General features: G+C 32.6%; 1 protein-coding gene and 1 long non-coding RNA gene across 3 annotated transcripts; both read left to right on the forward strand.

Moving 5' to 3' along the window:
* The first annotated feature begins 1,499 nt into the window (after nucleotides 1-1,499).
* On the forward strand, nucleotides 1,500-2,759 carry LOC145730751 (uncharacterized). 2 transcript variants are annotated; one of them, XR_014178677.1, is made up of 3 exons: nucleotides 1,500-1,887; nucleotides 2,006-2,110; nucleotides 2,175-2,759. It is a non-coding gene; the product is annotated as an uncharacterized LOC145730751 (long non-coding RNA). The 2 variants fall into 2 exon arrangements; XR_014178676.1 differs by lacking the exon at nucleotides 1,500-1,887 and having other exon boundaries at nucleotides 1,898-2,110.
* Nucleotides 2,760-5,467: 2,708 nt separating this feature from the next.
* LOC145730935 (uncharacterized) lies at nucleotides 5,468-11,915 on the forward strand. The gene is made up of 5 exons (XM_081982473.1): nucleotides 5,468-5,577; nucleotides 9,272-9,416; nucleotides 9,464-9,670; nucleotides 9,720-9,885; nucleotides 11,008-11,915. Exons 2-5 carry the CDS (start codon nucleotides 9,390-9,392, stop codon nucleotides 11,688-11,690), a joined length of 1,083 nt encoding a protein of 360 aa, XP_081838599.1. The 5' UTR covers nucleotides 5,468-5,577; nucleotides 9,272-9,389; the 3' UTR covers nucleotides 11,691-11,915.
* The last annotated feature ends 6,383 nt before the right edge of the window (nucleotides 11,916-18,298 follow it).

Genomic DNA, 18,298 nt, shown 5'->3' on the forward strand with positions numbered 1-18,298 from the left:
TAAGTAATGACTCAGTACTCACGGGTAGGTAATAGATACTATTATCTATTGCTGTGTGAATAATAAGCATATTATTAAACAGTCGTAGAAAAAGTTTATTATCTCATTTGTTTCGGGAAATAGTTTTTATTTAAATAGAACATATATTTTTTTCGTTCGTACCAAATATGACTATTTTGCCTTTAAAAACACTGACGATACAGGCAACAAAACATTACAGTACCTAAAAACTAATATTCTATTTGCCTTTATAGTCACGCCTTTATCAACCACATAAGTAATTTACAACTATGCATCTCAATGTTTTCCAAAAATTTTGAATTTCTCGAAACAAATGCGATAATGAACTTTACTCTATCTCACCCTTGTTGACTCACCCTGTACAAATTTTTGTTTGTTAACTTTACGTTTAATCTAAAAAAAATAATACATTTTGTATGATTTGTTATGTAGTTATTTTAAACTAATTTAGAATTAACACATTATTTTCGGTAAATTTTTAGTGTACATACTTCTAAAACAAAACTTTTTAATTTTTAAATATTTTATATCAGTTAATTACTTTGTAGCAAGAAACTTTTTTGGCGTTTCCGTAAGAGCACTTGACATATTTTAAATAAACACAATCAAAGTGGATAATTATTGATTAGAAAACAGAAACAATTAAATATTGTGGATGAAACAGTGGATTCAAAGCACTAAGTGCTTCCAAACAAGTAATAAGAAAACTTGAAATAAAAGAATGAAACATTATTAGATATGTATTTATTATATGTAGATCTAACCTTGCTAAATCTGTTTTGCCATTTTTTATGTGAGTTTTCACGAAAAAGGAAAATATTTTTCAACATTTAGAACTGATGTTATCAAATGATGAGAAATATAATAAAGTTAAAGAAAAATTAGATAGAATAAGGGTAAAAGTAATGTGAAATTAGCTACTGTTTGCCACTATGTTTAAGTTGGAAAAGAGCTATAATATTGTATTATTTTTTAAGTAGTTTTTGTTAAAGTGTGATGCTTTTTTGATTTAGATTCTGTGTAGGTTGTTAAGGGTTCTGAAGTCTAAAAATAAGGAAATTGGAAAAGACACCAACGTTGGTTTTGCTAAGTTATATGTTAAGTAAATAAAACTAACCATGAATACAGATCGTAATTTTGTCCAGATCAATAATTTATTCGTTTGAGACAAGTAAGTCCTATTTAAGATAATTATTCTTTTTCTACAAATATTTAATAATGATGAATGTACGTTTTTTTTCTAGAAACCTCACTTTTAAAGCAAAAAAACCGTACATTTTGATTTAGGTATACATATAAATAACTATTTTGATGTAAATACTAAATCGGATTATAAAACCGCTAAATTCAGCTGATATATCAAAATATCAAAGTTGTAATAAATTAAAGTTGACAGCCAGTTGAATGCCACAAATCAAAATTGCACAACGGAAATAACAAAAAATTCTTGGTAAGGTTGCTCTTTTTGGTCTCATGCCTTTGATCATGTTTCCTAATTTGTTTGTAGTGGAATGTGTTTTTGTTTTTTTTCCCAATTATCCAAGTTATAGTATTATGTGTTAGGCACCTAATCTTCATTGTAGCGCCATGAGGATAGCTTGAAGTAAAGCCAAAACGTAGGCCTAAGAAAACAGTTGTTTCTGTTAATACCGACCAAAAAACCTACCACCTTTACGAACCTTATAACATTTATATACTACTTACTTACCTACCTATAAAAAGGTGGTAGTGTGAAATGTTTACCTGTGTTAGAGTTTTGGAGACGCCCCCGTCCAAAGGTTTAAGCAGTTAAACGCCCTCTTATTGGTCAGTTCGCAAAGTTACCACTAACTCTCTGAAAGAACGGTTTTTAAAGAACATTTAAAGGTATATATTAGTTTTAAACTTGCACTAGCTTTCTCAGTTCAGTTTGTTTTGTCTTGTGAAAGTGTTATCAAACCCACAATGTCTGCGTTATTCAATGATCAGTCGTTTTCTTCAACAGATTGTTACCACGATTATGGGACAAGATATGGAGGAGGTGAATACCCCAATCTACCATCAGCTTCAACAAAACTTTAATACATATCAAAGTAGTGTTCAACCTTTGGTAAGTCATTCATCCACAATTTATACCTTAGAAGTTTTATGTTAATTTATTTTTTTTTACTTAGAACAACATTGAACCATGCCAAATTGCTTCTTCTCAATCTCAGCTTCCTGCATCTACACCGCCAATGAACAAGATAGAAAAAAGCCAGAACACAGTATTCCTCTCGACAACTGGATGAATTGGAAAAAGCGTTCAGAGTGGACAATTACCCTGGAAACATAAAAATAATTACGCTTTCATTGGATTTGGGGCTAACAGAAAAGCAGCTTAGAGTATGGTTTCAAAACCGCCGTTTGTCAAAGGTCAAAAAAATCTAAAACACATAAGCTGCTTTCATCTCAACAACTTGATTTGGCTCATCAGCCATCTATATCAACCTGATGGTTATATTTATAGCTACAATAGGTCGATGGTGCATCTTGGCAGTTATCCCTGGTTTCATACAATGGAGGCTTTGGACAGTTAGAGCTTAGGATTAGGTTGAAGTTATAACGTTCTTGGCGTTGTACCATTTCCTGGCCACTGTCATTTAACTAAAAATATAAGTCATGTAAATAGATAGAATATTGTAAATAAAATATTTAAATTTGGCAAGTGTTTTGTTCAAAATACTTTTCTTATGAAAATAAAAATATATTTTGTATGATTTTTCATGTAGTTTTTCTTAACCTAATAGCAGAAGCTATAAGACTTTGAAGGTGACTTAATTTTTTGAATTAATGGTCAATTAATTTCCATTAAATTTCTAACTAATTTTTAAATTTCTAATCTAATTTTTTTTTCTAACTACTGAATTGAATTAATTTAACACTTTCTGAGTATAAACTATGGAAATCAGCATATTCGCTAGGCAAAAGAAAATAATCAAAAGAACTCAGCCCTTAATGCTGCTAATAACGGTAGTAGCTGCTGCCAAGCATGAGACATCTGTCGTCTGTAAAATTGTCTCGCGATGATTAATGACTTCGAGGGTTGCACAGCCCTTAAAAGGTATTATCGGAGTTTATTGACTTATTCAACCAAACGGAAATATGTGCCGAAGATAAAAATAATTAAAACTATTGACGTATAGTTTACAAACATTTCAGAACCAATATATTGTGATATAAATAAAACAAAATGTAAAATTTATCTGCAATTTTCTATCTGACGCGACTAAACAAAATTACTAAGGGTGAGTTCACATCACGTTGGACCCTTTACACGTAGGGTAAAGTCGCACGAGGTTGGTCATAAATTTTCGCGACCTGACAATGATCCCTTTGTGCCTCGATCTGGCTCAGTTTGGCCTTTTTGGCGTTGCCCTTTGAATCAGCAGTTACATGTTTATTCGGAAGCGTTGTAGGTCGTTGTTTTGCGCAAAACAACAAACTTCTACTCAATGTTAGTTTCTTGTTTGTGGAAAGTGCAAATTGTAATGGTTTTGAGTGATGTTTAGGGTTGGTAGAATAATTGTGCAGTTTTCCAAAAAAAGGACGCGTTGCTCTAGTACGAGATTTTTTATTACTTTATTAGTCAGGTTTGTACATTATGGTGAGTGTCAATAGACCACAAAAAGATGAGCCTCTTTCTACTTAGCGGAACCTCTGTATGTACATTGTTCAGAATCTCTAAAAAGAAATTTTACAAAATAAATAATAATAATAATAGTTGTGAAAAACCTGTTCCATCAGCTAACTTTAACTGATAACCTTGACGTGAACGAAACATAATTTATGTGAAAGCTAAAATTTTATTATCTTTTTATTGTATATTCATTATTTAGGACCGATTGCTTTATCGTGCTTTTAAGGTAATTTCAGGTACAAAATGTTACTCTCGAAACCAAACTTAGAACTAAGAAAGTTATATACCCATATACAGGGTGTACCTGAATTACTGTCACAAATAGTAAGGAGAAATAGTACATCCAAAAATATAAGAGATGAAGGGTGTCAAAGTTGAAAAAATATTTTGCAAGCATAACATCTCCTAGGAAACACAGTTTTTGCAGTGTAAATTGATTTTTCATAAAGAAGTGGCGGAGATTTCAGTTTGACAATGTTTTTTGCTCTTAACTTATACGTCATTTGAAAAATTAATGCTTTGAAAACATTTTCTGAATCTTTTGCGTGTTTTACGTCAATGACTTAGAACAATACTTTCAAATAATTGTTTTCACTTTATATATTGCTGGTTATAAAATACCATTTTTTTTTCAAAAACGTTCGGCTTTTTGAAAAATGATCTTAAGTAATTTTTGATGTAGAATATTGCAAGGCTATAGAAAATGTTTTGTTTTTTTCAGCAGTCTATGTAAAAATCAATCAATTTACACTAGAAAAACTGCGTTTTCTAGGAAACTAATCCTACAAAAATTGATCTAAGTGCGACAAACGGTTTCGAAAGTTTTTACCAAAAACAATATTATTTTGTCAATTTCTGACGCTGTGTATCTCGAAGAAGGTCTGATACTCTGATATCATATTTTTGGATGTACAATCTCTCTTTATAGTCACACCAATTCAGGGACACCCTGTATAACTAATACACTAATGAACCAAAAATCATCAGAGAACGGCCCTGTAATATGATGAACCTTTTTGTTGAGATATACTATACCATGACAAAATTTACCTGGGTATTTTTGACCTAAAACCATAAACGTTGCACCATCTATTTGGTGTTAAGCAAAACTGTAGTTGCCTTATATTACCCGCAGGTGGCGATCCTAGTCCGTAGAAGCACTAAAAATTTGAAGAAAGAGAACGTGAATGCAGACAGTTCACCATCTTTGTTCCGCCTATATATTTTACCCATGGCTTTTTAACAAACACAAAAGTAGTTTTTAATAATGTACCTACTATGTAGGACTTTCATTTTCTTGTGGTAAAGCTTAAACATTTTCCAAAAAACACTTAAAAAAAAACACGTAAAATAATATAAAAACGAAAATGTATTACAATCAAATGAAAATGTCCCATTTTCATTTTAGTCACTTCAGTGAGATATAATTTTAGTTTTTCCGATGACGCACTAAGTATTAATTACATATTTTTGTAAAATAGCTTGCGCATGAAACTAAATTACAAATCCACCATCAAATAACTTAATAAAGAAAACACCGTAAAAACATGAAATAATATTTTTTGGACAAGAAGAATTTCAAACCAAAAACTGAATTACACTTGACAACCCCCAATTAAAACCGTACATCAAATAATCCAGGGACAATCTTCCATTATTATTTTACCCCTACTCCCGTTAGGGATGGCATCATCCCTTGAATCAGCATCCCGACTCAGTTTTCATCGATATCCAGAGGGCGTTGGCATCGATCCAAAAGGAGGCGTAGTTGTGCCCTTTGTGAAACAAATTATTTGTAAATATCCAGATAAGGAATCAGATAAGTTTTGTCATATTCTATCTGTAGCGCAGTAGTTGTGCTGTTGCTATGTCATCTAGCTTTAAAATGTGAAAATTTGGTAAGTGATATTTTTTTTTCTTATAAATAACAGTTGAACGTATACCCAACGCTGATTTGTAGGTCTTGATGATGCCTTCGGCGAAACTTGACTCAAAAACCAAATAAATAAAATCCCCATTCTGAGACTTTGAATTTTGTAAAAAATTAGCTGTTTTGCAATTTGTTAGAATTCTTGAGTTAAACACTACTACACAAACACTCTACTGGCAGAACTCAGGCATTTGATAAAGCAGACTGCTTTTTTATGTATAATCAATTTTTACATTTATTTTGTAAACTTTTTTGCCCTTTACTTTTTTATAGTAAGTGCAAGGGTTTCCTAGAAATTTTAACTTTTGCTTTGAAAGAATTGAGGAAAGAACCTATAGAACCTAGAAAAAGTCAGTTTATTTCAAGATCTGTCATTCGACAGAAAAAACGTATTTTAAAATAAATTTCTCATATACTCGGTGATACAAAAATATATTGTCAAACGCAGTCAGATACAGAAGTGTTAATGTTTTGATTTTTTTGTGTTAGTATTTTTTTAGAGGGGTTGACTCCTTGCATGACAATATGCTAATATATCATATTATTACTAAAATACATTTTCTTGTGAAATTTCAGAGCGTTGCTGATATAAACTGGCTTTCTCTACAGGGTGATTGAGATAAACCATATGTTCTTTCAAAGAAAAAATGTAAATTCCAAATTAAATGAGGAAATTGAATAATCACAAAAAAAGCAGTCAATAGAGCATTAGAAAAGTTCTATGTTCTCAACTGGAGCCTTACCATGAAAAAAGTCCGTACCTGTCAAATATTTGATAATTTTTGAATAGCAAAATCTGCAGTTTAATAAAGATATACAGAGTGTTCAACAGTGGATGGTATCTTAGACGTTTATGAAAATCTGAACGTCTGATTATTCCGAAAATTTGCTTGTTTTGGTAATGAGTAACGCTAAATCGATCCAAAATAGTTTCGTCATTGTCACGTTGCCGCTTGTTTTAACTATTAACAGCAACCGTTTATTTTAATAGAACACCCTGTAGATTCTTCTAAATTTAAAATTGCTGTCTCTCTATATATCTGTTTTTAATCATTTTTTGTTAATACGACTTTATTCACATTTTTTCACAAATTTGTGTTTATTTTGAAATTCGTAAAATTTAGGAATAGGAACATGATATATAATTTTTAAGCAATTTTAATGGCCTTTCATTTTCAATGATAATATCTAATAAAAAATCATAACTTTCAAAGTTTTGGCAAAAACATTCGTTTTCAGTCACCCTGTATACTCTAGAATTAATTTCTTCTCGTAGTAATAATTCAGCAGCCATTATTAAACTGTAATCAAAATGTTTTCTTTCGATTATTCAAGATAACCTATTAAGAACAATTTTATTGATGCAATATATACAATAAAAAAAACATGAAATGTAGCAAAATTGCGAAAAAGGTAAAAGATGGAATAAAGTTTCCTGCAACTTTCCTAATTTATACTTTTTTTGTCTCTCCTCAAATAAAGGAGCTAAAAAATGCAGTTTGTATCGAACTCTTTTTGCCTTGTAACTTTGCCTTCCTAAATCCAAAAACATTTTAATATATCCTTGTAGAAGATGAAATTACTTACTTTTTTACTTTTTTGTAGCTCCTAAAATAACAAAGTTTACCTCAGAGGGGATAACACGTGAAGAACGATTAGAAAATTAATAAAATTATGGCGCTCCTTTGTAAAATTGAGATTATAATAATATTGTTTTATTTGTGGAAAAACTAGTAGAGTTCTTACGCCTTAGAATACCATAAAAATACTATAATAAACAAAAATACCAGGATAAGATCAGTTCAAAAAGTCTGTCAGACGCCTTTTTACGCAAAGCTTTCGTAGAAGCTCTAATATGTATTGTTTTTAGAGTTTTAGAGTTTCAAAACTTTTATTTTATACGATATAATCTAAATTAACAATTTGTGAACGTTTTCTTAAATTAGCAATTTATCTTCATTGTTAAATTTTATTTGTAATTTGGTCTCATATAATATGATATACATAATTAAAAAAAAATTATGTCAATAATTTAGGTACCAATTTCGTTAAACATAGTGTATATAGGTAATTTAAAAATACGATAGTATGAAGCAACTTCTTTTCCTACTTCTAGAAGAATTTCCACCATAAAATCATAAACATTATTTATGTCAGGATATTGTTATTAAAAAATTAAAACATTTTGATGGTATAAAGTTAAATTAGCATAATTTTAGCAGGTATACATTCTTCTCACCATTCTTCTTCACGTAAAACGTCACTTGTCATACGTCACTCGTCTAAACTTGGAGAAAGTTATATTACAAGCTAATTTACTCTACTTCACTCTATCACTTGCATATTAATGACCTTTTTTAAAATTCTAGAAAATTGTATTATACTGGGCTTATAAAGGTACGCTAATTAACAATTCACTGTGTAATTCATAATACAGTTTTCGAAATGAATGATAAATATGCGACAAAATGATCGTGTCAGTAATGTATCGGATAAAAAAACAATATCTACCTCTCAGTCGGTTCGGTTAAATATCAAAAGATTCCGGAAAAAAGACGAGTCGGTTATAAATTGGCCGCGTCGAAACGTCAGTCGATCAAAGAAAAGGCGACGGACACAGAAAAATGAACTGTAGTCCATTTTGACAGCAGGTGTCTATACCGAGCCAAAAATGATGGAGATAAACCTTCTTTTTTTTTGGTTTTATGAAAATAATTAATTTTTATTGAAGCCCGGACGTTTATTTATTAGGATAACCGTCATCAGTGTGTAATTTTTGATTCGGGTTTTGTTAAGAACTTTTTTTCGTCGGGTTAAAATCCTTATTTGTATGTATTAAACCGCTGAGCACATTCGTGATCTACCCTGTAGATCCGGGTTTTTGTAGTTTTTATATCAGAAGCTCGTCTCTACAGGTATCTTACGGATGGGAATCTACTCACCTAAAATTCATAGTCAAAAAGTGATTTTTTTACACAAAAGTTGGAAAATTAGGTTTGCGGTGCGTGTTTCATCCAGATAAAGACGTTTGGTGAAAACGTTATCTATTCCGAAACGCCAAATGAGTTTCTTCACGACTCTCCTATCTTATCTGCAGTTTATATTACTGGGGAGACGGTAAATTTGTTTTCTGGAATCAAATTGTAACTGAGTTTCTGGAACAACCAATGAGTTTACAGATTTATTTTACTTGCGTAGGAGTCTTAACACATTAGTAAATAGTAACTTCATTTTTCAAAAAAAAAAACGAAGTTATCTAACTAACAGACATACAAATCAATAATCACAATCCAAACATTGCAGATCATTAACGTTAATTGAAATAATACATATCGAAAAAAATAATGATTTTCTATTTTTTCATATGAAAAAATCCTACAACGAAAAGTCTCTATAATCAAACTATTATTAAGCACGATTTAATTCATTATTGATGCATGATAAGTGGCTCTAAAAGCAATAAGTAATGGAGTAAACAACTCTGTCAACACAGTCCTATGCCATGTAAACTGGAACTGACAATTTTACATTTCTACTGATTTTAGTTTGGTTTGCTGTACAGCAAGTATTATGCTTAGTGACAACTTGAAACTATCTAGTTTAAGGTTTAGGTAAAGGTAACTTGGTTACATACTTATTTTATCAGAAAAATCCCTTAACAGAGTAGCAGTCAACGTTATTCCACCATTTTCAACTTTGAAGAATCCACTTTTGTATTACCAGAACTACACTCTAGTTCAAAAGGATGAACTTACCGGCGTTGAAATCGAGACGTTTGATATGATTCTCCAGTCTGAAAATATTCAGGTAACTATTCCCTCCACGTTGAAAAAAAATATCAAAATTTGGATTAGGTGGAGTACTACGTAAAAACCCAACTCCAAGACATGTACTCTGGAGATGTACTGGACAATGGAACGGCTACTGGAATGTTTGGGGATTTGCAACAAGGAAAATTTGATGCCATTCTAGGACATATTAACACAGATAGTCGGTTGGGAAAACACTTTGGACTTACTGTGCCTTGGTTCTACGATAACTGGTCCTACTGCGCAAAAAATGTAAGTTCCTATTCAAATCTCTTAGCAAGTCTAATTTCTGCAATTTCAGGTTTACAGTCAACCTCAATGGGATCTGGTGTTTCATCTAATCACAATCGATGCCCAGTGTCTTTTACTTTTTATGATATTTTTGGTAGGGATGACGCTATGGAAGTCTAGTGTTCGAGATAAGAGCTGGGGTATTTGTGTAAGTTGGGCTTTTCGTTGGATGGCAGGTAAGGTTAGTTTAGAGTCTTATCTGGTTTATGGTTGTAGGGGAGTTCAAATAGTTTTTTCCCATGCAGAAAATAGAATATGAATAAAAAGCAATCTTGGTTAAGATTTTAATTGTGAAATATGAGTGAAAAGTGCATTTCAATACCTTTAAATTGATATATGGAATCACCCTGTAACTGTCAAAATAAGCGAGTGGGTGGAAGGAATATTAAACTAGCAGCTGCCGAATTAAGTCAAACCAACCTAACTCGATGTTTGGCCATTTTTAGTATAAACACTTTATGGGATTGTCAAAGTGAATTTCACAAACTTCAAATTGGCATATTAAATCACCTTGTAACTATCAAAATAATCGAGTTATGGAATGCTAAATTGAAAACTGTTAAACTCAGTCTACGCTATTGAGGCTATACTGGGTGCTCAAAATTGAATTTCAAGGGCTTTAAATTGATATATTGAAACACCCTATAACTGCCAGAATAATCAATTTATTGGATATTAAATTAGAAACTGTCAAATTCAGTCTAATCTGACTTTATTACCAAATAACTCAGTTAATCGAGATTTTTGCTATAGTCACTATACAGAATGGTCAAAAGTGAATTTGAAGGGCCTTAAATTGGTATATTGAGGCACCCTGTAACTGTTAAAACAATCTACTTATTGAATGTTAAATTGGAACTATCAAATTAGGTCTAATCCATCTTTACTTTCAGAAAACTTAATCAGTAAACTTTTTCATTATAGACACAATATAGGGTGGTCAAATGTAAATTTCAAGAATTTTCAGTCAACGTTATTCCACCATTCTTTTGTCTAATTACAAGTTTTTTTTAAAAATTCACAAATAACCCAAATACGGGCACTGGAAAGTTTTGATTGCTGTCAAACGAAACGAAAACATTTGCCAGACTCTTGACTTTAGTAGATTTTCCATCATCACATGGTAGTGACATGGTTAAAAATGGTGAGGTTTTGTTTTTTATTTATCAATCCCAATCTTCTGACCGGTCTGAAGAAAAATGTTAATCCACAACTACTATTCCTACTATTCAACTTTTATATACAGAGATAGTCTCTTGTTCAACTTGTAAAAATTTCATTTTTCATTCAATTTTCAGGTATTCCAACTCCGGTACCAAATCAAAAATATGCTCGTCTAATTAGTTCGGTCGTCATACTATATCAAGTAATTGGATCGGCTGCCATACTATGTCAATGGATTATGAAGTTAACCAACGCCCAAACAGGATACACCAAAATTCCTTTACGCCCGGACTACTTCTTCACCCACAACATGACCCTATACTACACTCCTTACCTGTGGCAATACTTAAAAAACTTTGAACGTTACAACTTTGAAAACAACAGTCAAATGTGTCTAAGTTTAAAAGATTGTACTGAGACAGTTAGCAGGAACGAAAACACGTTTACAGTACTACCTAAGGTTCTGATAGAGTACCAGAAATTCAAGAACAAAGACAGTCCTGTAAAAGATTTGGGCTGTGTTTTTGAACAAGACGAGTGGCAAATTCCGTTAAGTTTGTCATTCGTGTTTAGGAAAAAACACCCTATTATAACAATTGTGAATCAGAAATTGCTGGACATTGTGGACAGTGGTGTTAATCAGGTATTAAAAAGGAAATTTCTAACTTTTCCACCTATGAAAAGTGAAACTGTAGTTATAGGAAAACCTATTAACATACAAAACTTGATTCCTTCGTTTTATTTTGTGCTTGGAGAGGAAATGGTCGCTGTGCTGATATTTGGTGTAGAATGGTTAATATATTTAGTTAAAAAATAGTTTTCTACGTTTATCAGTTAAACATATTTTTTTACCTGCTTCACATAAACTACTAATGATGATTTTATTTCACTTAGAATGCATGTTGTGAATAGTTGCGCCATTAACCACGTAATTTGTTTTGCGAGCTTCATACATCAATTATCTAATAAGTTATATTTGTAGTGCGATAATTTGATGGTAATATTGATAGTTGCTTAATGTAAATAAAATTTGAAATTCTTTTAGGCGTTTTTGTACTTTTTTTTCTAACTAATGAGATTTGCATATTGTGGAACGATCTTGTTAACTTGGAGAATGTAATTTAGAATTGTTCCTAATAATCGACTGCACTAACAAATCCTCAAGCTTGGTAGTTTTGGTTTCTGTGATATTTTACATCGGAACTGTCACATTCAAACTCTACTTTAGCTTAAGTGAGCTTAGAAATGGGTTGGTACAATCGGTCATTACCCTTTTTAAACAGATTCCTGACAAACTTTGATATTAGGCAACATACAGGGTGTTTAAGTTCAAGTTTTATTATTGATTTTTATATCCTCGTTTTACAGTATTTTGATATACTGAGTGCCCTTAAGATGTGTGTACAAAATTCTACTTCATATTCCTGGGTCAATGATGATTTGGCAAATTTCATCAAAAATGGACAGTTTTTTGAAATACAGAACAAGAGTGGTAGAAGAAATTACATTCTTTTTCTTCGAAGAAATCTGAATTCGTCTATTTTTTGGCAGATAGCATAGGCATCGCTTAATGGCTTATCTTTAAGAGAGCATTAATCTCATATTATTAATCCAAATCTACCTGAGGAGTGTATTTTCTATGCAACTGAAATGGCCAGACGACTTCAAAATGTTATTCTAATCTGCTTTCAACCAACCTTTCGAAAATGTAAAAAACTCAATATGGCGCCCATAAGAGAAATGAAAGTTGATGATGGTATGGTCTCAAATATAATATTTTCACGTTATAGAAAAGGAAAAGTAGCAATATTATTTTTTTTTCGGATATCTCCGGAGGTTAGCGATATTTTTGAAAATTTAAAGCGCCACATTATAAAACTCCAAATTGCGCAATTCTCTCTGTAGACATACCGTTTACGAGATCCCCTTACACACGATTTGTGGCACCCTGTATTTTGGGGTTGTTACTTTACAAAATTCTTATAAATATACAAAGACAACAAAGTTCTGATCCAACAATAATGCTTCTCCAGTAAATGTCGACCAAATAATCTTTTCAATCTTGCTAAAAACTAAAAATTTAGTCTAAAACTTTGAAAAAAACGGATCTATAAGCTTCCAAGTAGTGTTTTTGATCTATTTATGGTTACGTGTAATACAATCTGTATGTATTACATAAGTTTAGGAATTGAGCCATTATAGTTGTTGGAAATATTATTGGTGTGTACATTTTATTTTATAACTTTCTGTAAGTTTTGAAAACATATTTGAGATCATATTTTTCAAAGTAAATCTTCTGTACTCCTATTAGGTTCAACCTAAAAATAGAACTGCCCTTGCGGCATCTAGAAACGCATACAACAAAACGCCATGCGCAAACCTAGACGAAAAGGGCATTATTTCTAAACTACATTTAAAAACTCTACCATTGATTGCTATCAAATTCAATTTGGTGTAGTTTTGCATGTATGCACGTTTCCAACATGAGAAAACACCCCTTTTTGAGACGGTGGACTAGGAAAATCCATAAAATTGCTTTCGGGCATCGATAAATCTTTCACGCGAGTAGAAAATTGAATATATTAGTCGAGTAATTACATTGCAATCAATTAGCTTTATAAGAGGAAACATAAAAACAAAAACTAAAACAATCTCGGCGCTAGCTACTTAATTGGACACATGACAAACAACCTTAGTTTAGCAATCTGGCCTGTCACGATACTTATCTTGAAATATTATGCTCCTAAATATTTAATTTTGTTTTCACACCATCTAGATATGTTTTGTTTTTTTATCAAAATAATATCATTCTTTTGTCCTGGTTTTCTTTCACATAATTGATTTCATTTAACATACACATTTTCGGAAGCACGTTGCTGTTCTTTGATTTTACTGCCACAAAATTCAATTTTTAACTTTTAAATTCAATCACTCTATAACAGTTGCATTGATTATAAATGAAAAAGTGAAATTTTTTGTGTGTACGACAATTATGACTACTGTTTAGCACGAAAACTCAAATGGCTCCCTCTGTCACACAAAAGCTACACTAATCAGCTTTCACACACTAAAAATAAAATCGATATGAGGTTCTACGAGTGCCCGAGAGGGTGCAACCCTCTACCCATTTTGGAAACAAAAATGAGACTGTAATTCTCAGAATTCCTCAACCAGGGTGACAGAATCAATGGAATTTCTTGCTCTTTCCATTAATAATTCTAAACACGTAAAGATGACTACATCCTGCCAAACATCATAAATATTACCTGATTTCCCTGCAACATAAGCGGCTGGAACAACAATGTGTTTTTCCAATTTCAATGTAAACTACCTACAATTAACGTCAATCACCTGCCGAGTATAATATTATAACACGCAGGAACCTTCCTTCCAAGTTGCGCGGTTAAGAAAAATCGGCCTTTGTTCTTTTCGAATTAAATATAAAGAGAGAATCATTATTCATTTTATCGCAAAATCGTGACCGAGGCGTGTTATTTTATGAAAAAAAATCATACTCTATAACGAGAAATTGCAATATTTTATAGTTTTGTAGCTACTTTGTAGAGAATCTGGCAAACATTCTTTGGATTGATGATACAAAGTATGGCTGGAACGGAATTAACGGCAAAGGGTTCACAGAGATAGGACTGATAGGATTCTCCTTTATTCGAAACTGCTGATAAATTAATTTCCGGATCACTTAACGTACTACTAGGTTGATTCAGAGTGAGGCTATATGATTTTTGATTGACAAGGGTTTAGAGGCAATGGACAGCTTCTTCCCTTATTATGTAAAGATAAGAATTTTAGTAATTAGGCATTATTTTCAAAATGATTTCAAAGTTTTTATTAGTATTAAATTTTGACAGAGCCATAAACAGAAACGCCATCCTAAAGGTAATAAAATATGTATTTCGAAAACCGAGAAAGAAAAACAGGAAGAACAAAAAACTTATTTAATAATTAAAGCAACATTACTTACACTGCAAGAACTGTTAAAAACACACAGAACCATGCTTATTTTGGTTGCATAGTGTGTGATAGAATGGACGTGCAAGGTTCCAAATCCCTCATATCCGTAGTTTTTTTCTTTATTATTTTGACATGATGCATTCATTTGAAGTTATGGGGTAATACAATTTGCATTGTTTTCAATGATTTTTTCTGTGCGTTGGTAATTATTTTTAACGCCGTTGTTAATCCCGACTTTTTTCTTGGTTGGATGTCCAGGTAGCAATAAAGCTTCTTCCTACAGAAACATTTTTGTACCATTTTTCCAGGATGAGTTTACTGTTAAGAAGAATCAATCTCATTTTATTCCATGGCAATTCTTCATAAACTTAAGGTATAGTCCAACAAAATATACATAAAACTACTGTTAATGTGACCAAATAAAATTTAGTTATAAGCTTATTATTCTCTATTCTTCTTCTTTAGGGGCCGGCGCCGTTTCAAAAGTTGGCAAACATTAGGACGATTTTTACTTTTGAGATCGCGGCTCTATCTAATTTGTTGTTACTGCATCCAAACCAATGTCTCTGCCAATATTCTTTGGCTGGGAATGCGACCTCAGATAGATGGGTCAAGCAAAACTTCTGGTTTTTACCTTCCCATCGCTGTAGACCAAAAGGATAGGTCTGAAGAGAAAGTCGCTACAAGTCCAGGAATTTTCCCTTTCGGGAAGTTTTCAGAGTTGCATTGGCGTCCTCTGTCATGGGAGAAGGATGCCCCCGCTGACGGAGGGGCTCTTCTGGCGCTCTTCTTGTCCTTCATTTCTTCTTTGATTTCTCCTTCATTTCTTCTGGTGAGTGGAGGATGGTTTTCCCCCTTTTGCGTAGGCAAAGCGGGGGAAAGTGCCAAGAGTGCAGTCAGAGCCCAGTTAGCACCAGGATAACTGCGGAAAGGTTCTACCCAGATTTTGAGAATAAAATTCTCGCCATCCGGAGGGAAGATCTGGGGAAAATCGTGGTTCTCTTCTTGGCTGGAAACCACACTCTAAGGTTTTCCAGCCATTAGTTTCAACTCCTTCCTCCTATGGATCTCTTTCTTTGGATTTTTTCGTGCATGATGGTTTATGATATTCGATATTTCTTTCCCCTCATAACGTGTCATACATATCCATTCAATTTTCTTCTCTGTATTGTTGAAATTATTTCTCTCTTCTTATGCATACGTCTCATCACTTTCACGTTGGTTATACTCTCTCTACCCAGGAAATCCCCAGTATTAACCGGTATATCCACATTTCCAGACTCCTCATGTCTATTACCTTCAGAGTCCATGCCTCCATCCTACAGTGCAGATAGCACATCACCAGTCATAGAAAACAAAATAGTTAAAATCGGAAATTTTCGAAAAGTTTCCAATTTTACCCATCTTGAGGTTTGTCATCTAAACAATATTTCAATTGCTGTCTCAAGATACCATTGACATATGTACTTTAGATACAACTTTTTTATTGTAATTTTTACAATCCAGTGTATTGCATTTTGCTTTTCAAAAAATCTCTTCGACTTAACGGTTTTACTTTTTTTTTTACTTTACAAAAACAAAACAGCGTCAGTTAAAGATTGTAATCTTGGTTGGGTTACTTAAAGAAGTGACTGCGCTCATATTTCATATCCATAGCCCACGCGGACGATCGCATGTTAAATATGCTCCTGTCTCGTGTTTGAGACAGTCAGCTCGTAACATATTCGACTTGAAACGAGTTCCAACATTGAAGTTCCAATTTGTCTTTATCAGACTTCACTATCTTGACCTTCCATTTATTAACCAGCTACATACACTTTGTGAAGTTTGGTACTAGATAGTTGTGACAGTTTATACTGTTTTGTTTAAGTAATAGACTGAAGCAAAGTAAAAAAGTTTGGGAGCAGTCTCTAAAAGTGTGATATCGTTTTAAGGTTTTCTGGCAAGGACATGGCAAAGGGTCGGCCATAACGAACGGTCATTTTTTATCATCCGTGATGCGAAGACTTCTTATCTGCCGTACGTGTTACGGGAGATGCCTGTCTTGTCAACTGTAACAGTGAAATTCATCTTGGCTCGCGATGATCCCAGATTGTATCATCTCTAATTGACTCGATATGTGTTGTGCTGTTGCCACAAAATTCTCGGTAAGTAGCAACACGTCACGTCTTATCGCTTCAATTGGATCGAATTTGAAATCTGGTTATTGTTTATTCTTGTACTGGATCCGTTTGACAGCGGCTTAACAACAACCAGACTAAATCTCGAATTTCGAGTCCGTATCTCGGCCAATGGGAGGGATTTTCTTTAATCAGACCATATGAAAAGACGAAGCATGACACCTCAGCACGCTACCAAATCCTGATTAATGATCGCGGCCACATTCATAAATACAGCAATTACATCTATTAATTTCAAAGAAGCCGAGCCTGGTCTTCGTGCATGTTCGAAAAATCTGAGGCTATTAATTATGGCGGTTCTGGTGTATAAAAGAAATTGTTTAACTACTTATGTTTGGTAGGGAGCAACCATCAGCTGCCTGAGACTATCACAACTATTAACGTACTTTATTATTACTATTTTTTCAAAAAATATTTAGAAGTGATTGTATAATGTATTTTGACTGAACAATCTTAATTATTCTAGTTTTTATTCGTTTTCTTTTCATATATCCTTATCGCAAAAATCAGTCAAAATATCATAAAAACGATATTATTAGAAGACACAGTACACTGAAAACAACACAACCATCAGACACTACGTTAATTTCCCAAAGTTCATTTTCTAAAAGCACAACTCAATGCATTGGAAAGACAGTGTTTTCCTAACACTTATGGCCATTTGTTTTAAAAGCAGTTTGAGATGAAACCTTAATTTAGTAAAAAGTAGGTAGTAGATATGCAAGTCAAAGTGAAATGAAGAATGTGATTTTTTGTTTCTATTCCTTATCATAGTTTTACTGCAGTGTGATCTAGTGACCTAAATGGCCAAGCTATGAACCCATTTTTGCTTATCCATCTGTCCTGGTTAAGGAAATCTGTAATGACTCTTGTAGAATGAGAAAAAGCTCTATCCATTTGAAACCACGGATTCTCTATGGCTAAACTTTTTATCTATGGTTGTTCTATTGTACATGACTGGATTTTGAACAAGATCCATAAACTTATTACTGTTTAGTCTTCTCGCAACGAAAAATGAACCAATAAGAACATTCTTAATTATGCTAATTCAAACTTTCTTTAGGATTATACTGAAGGTGTGTTAACATTTGTACTTACTTGACCAGTATCTCAAAAAAGGGGAAAACACGCAATTTGACACAAAGCTATTTTATGAATTCATACAACTATTTAATTTGAAAGGAGTCAGTAAAAACAACTTTAGATAAAATATGCTCATTATCGTTATATTCTTCCTCAATTTTATCATCTTTATAGAGCACTGGGTGATTGG

This window comes from Ips typographus, linkage group LG6 (assembly GCF_016097725.1).
Source record: "Ips typographus isolate SLU linkage group LG6, UJ_Ityp_2.0, whole genome shotgun sequence".
Classification (NCBI taxonomy): Eukaryota; Metazoa; Arthropoda; class Insecta; order Coleoptera; family Curculionidae; genus Ips; species Ips typographus.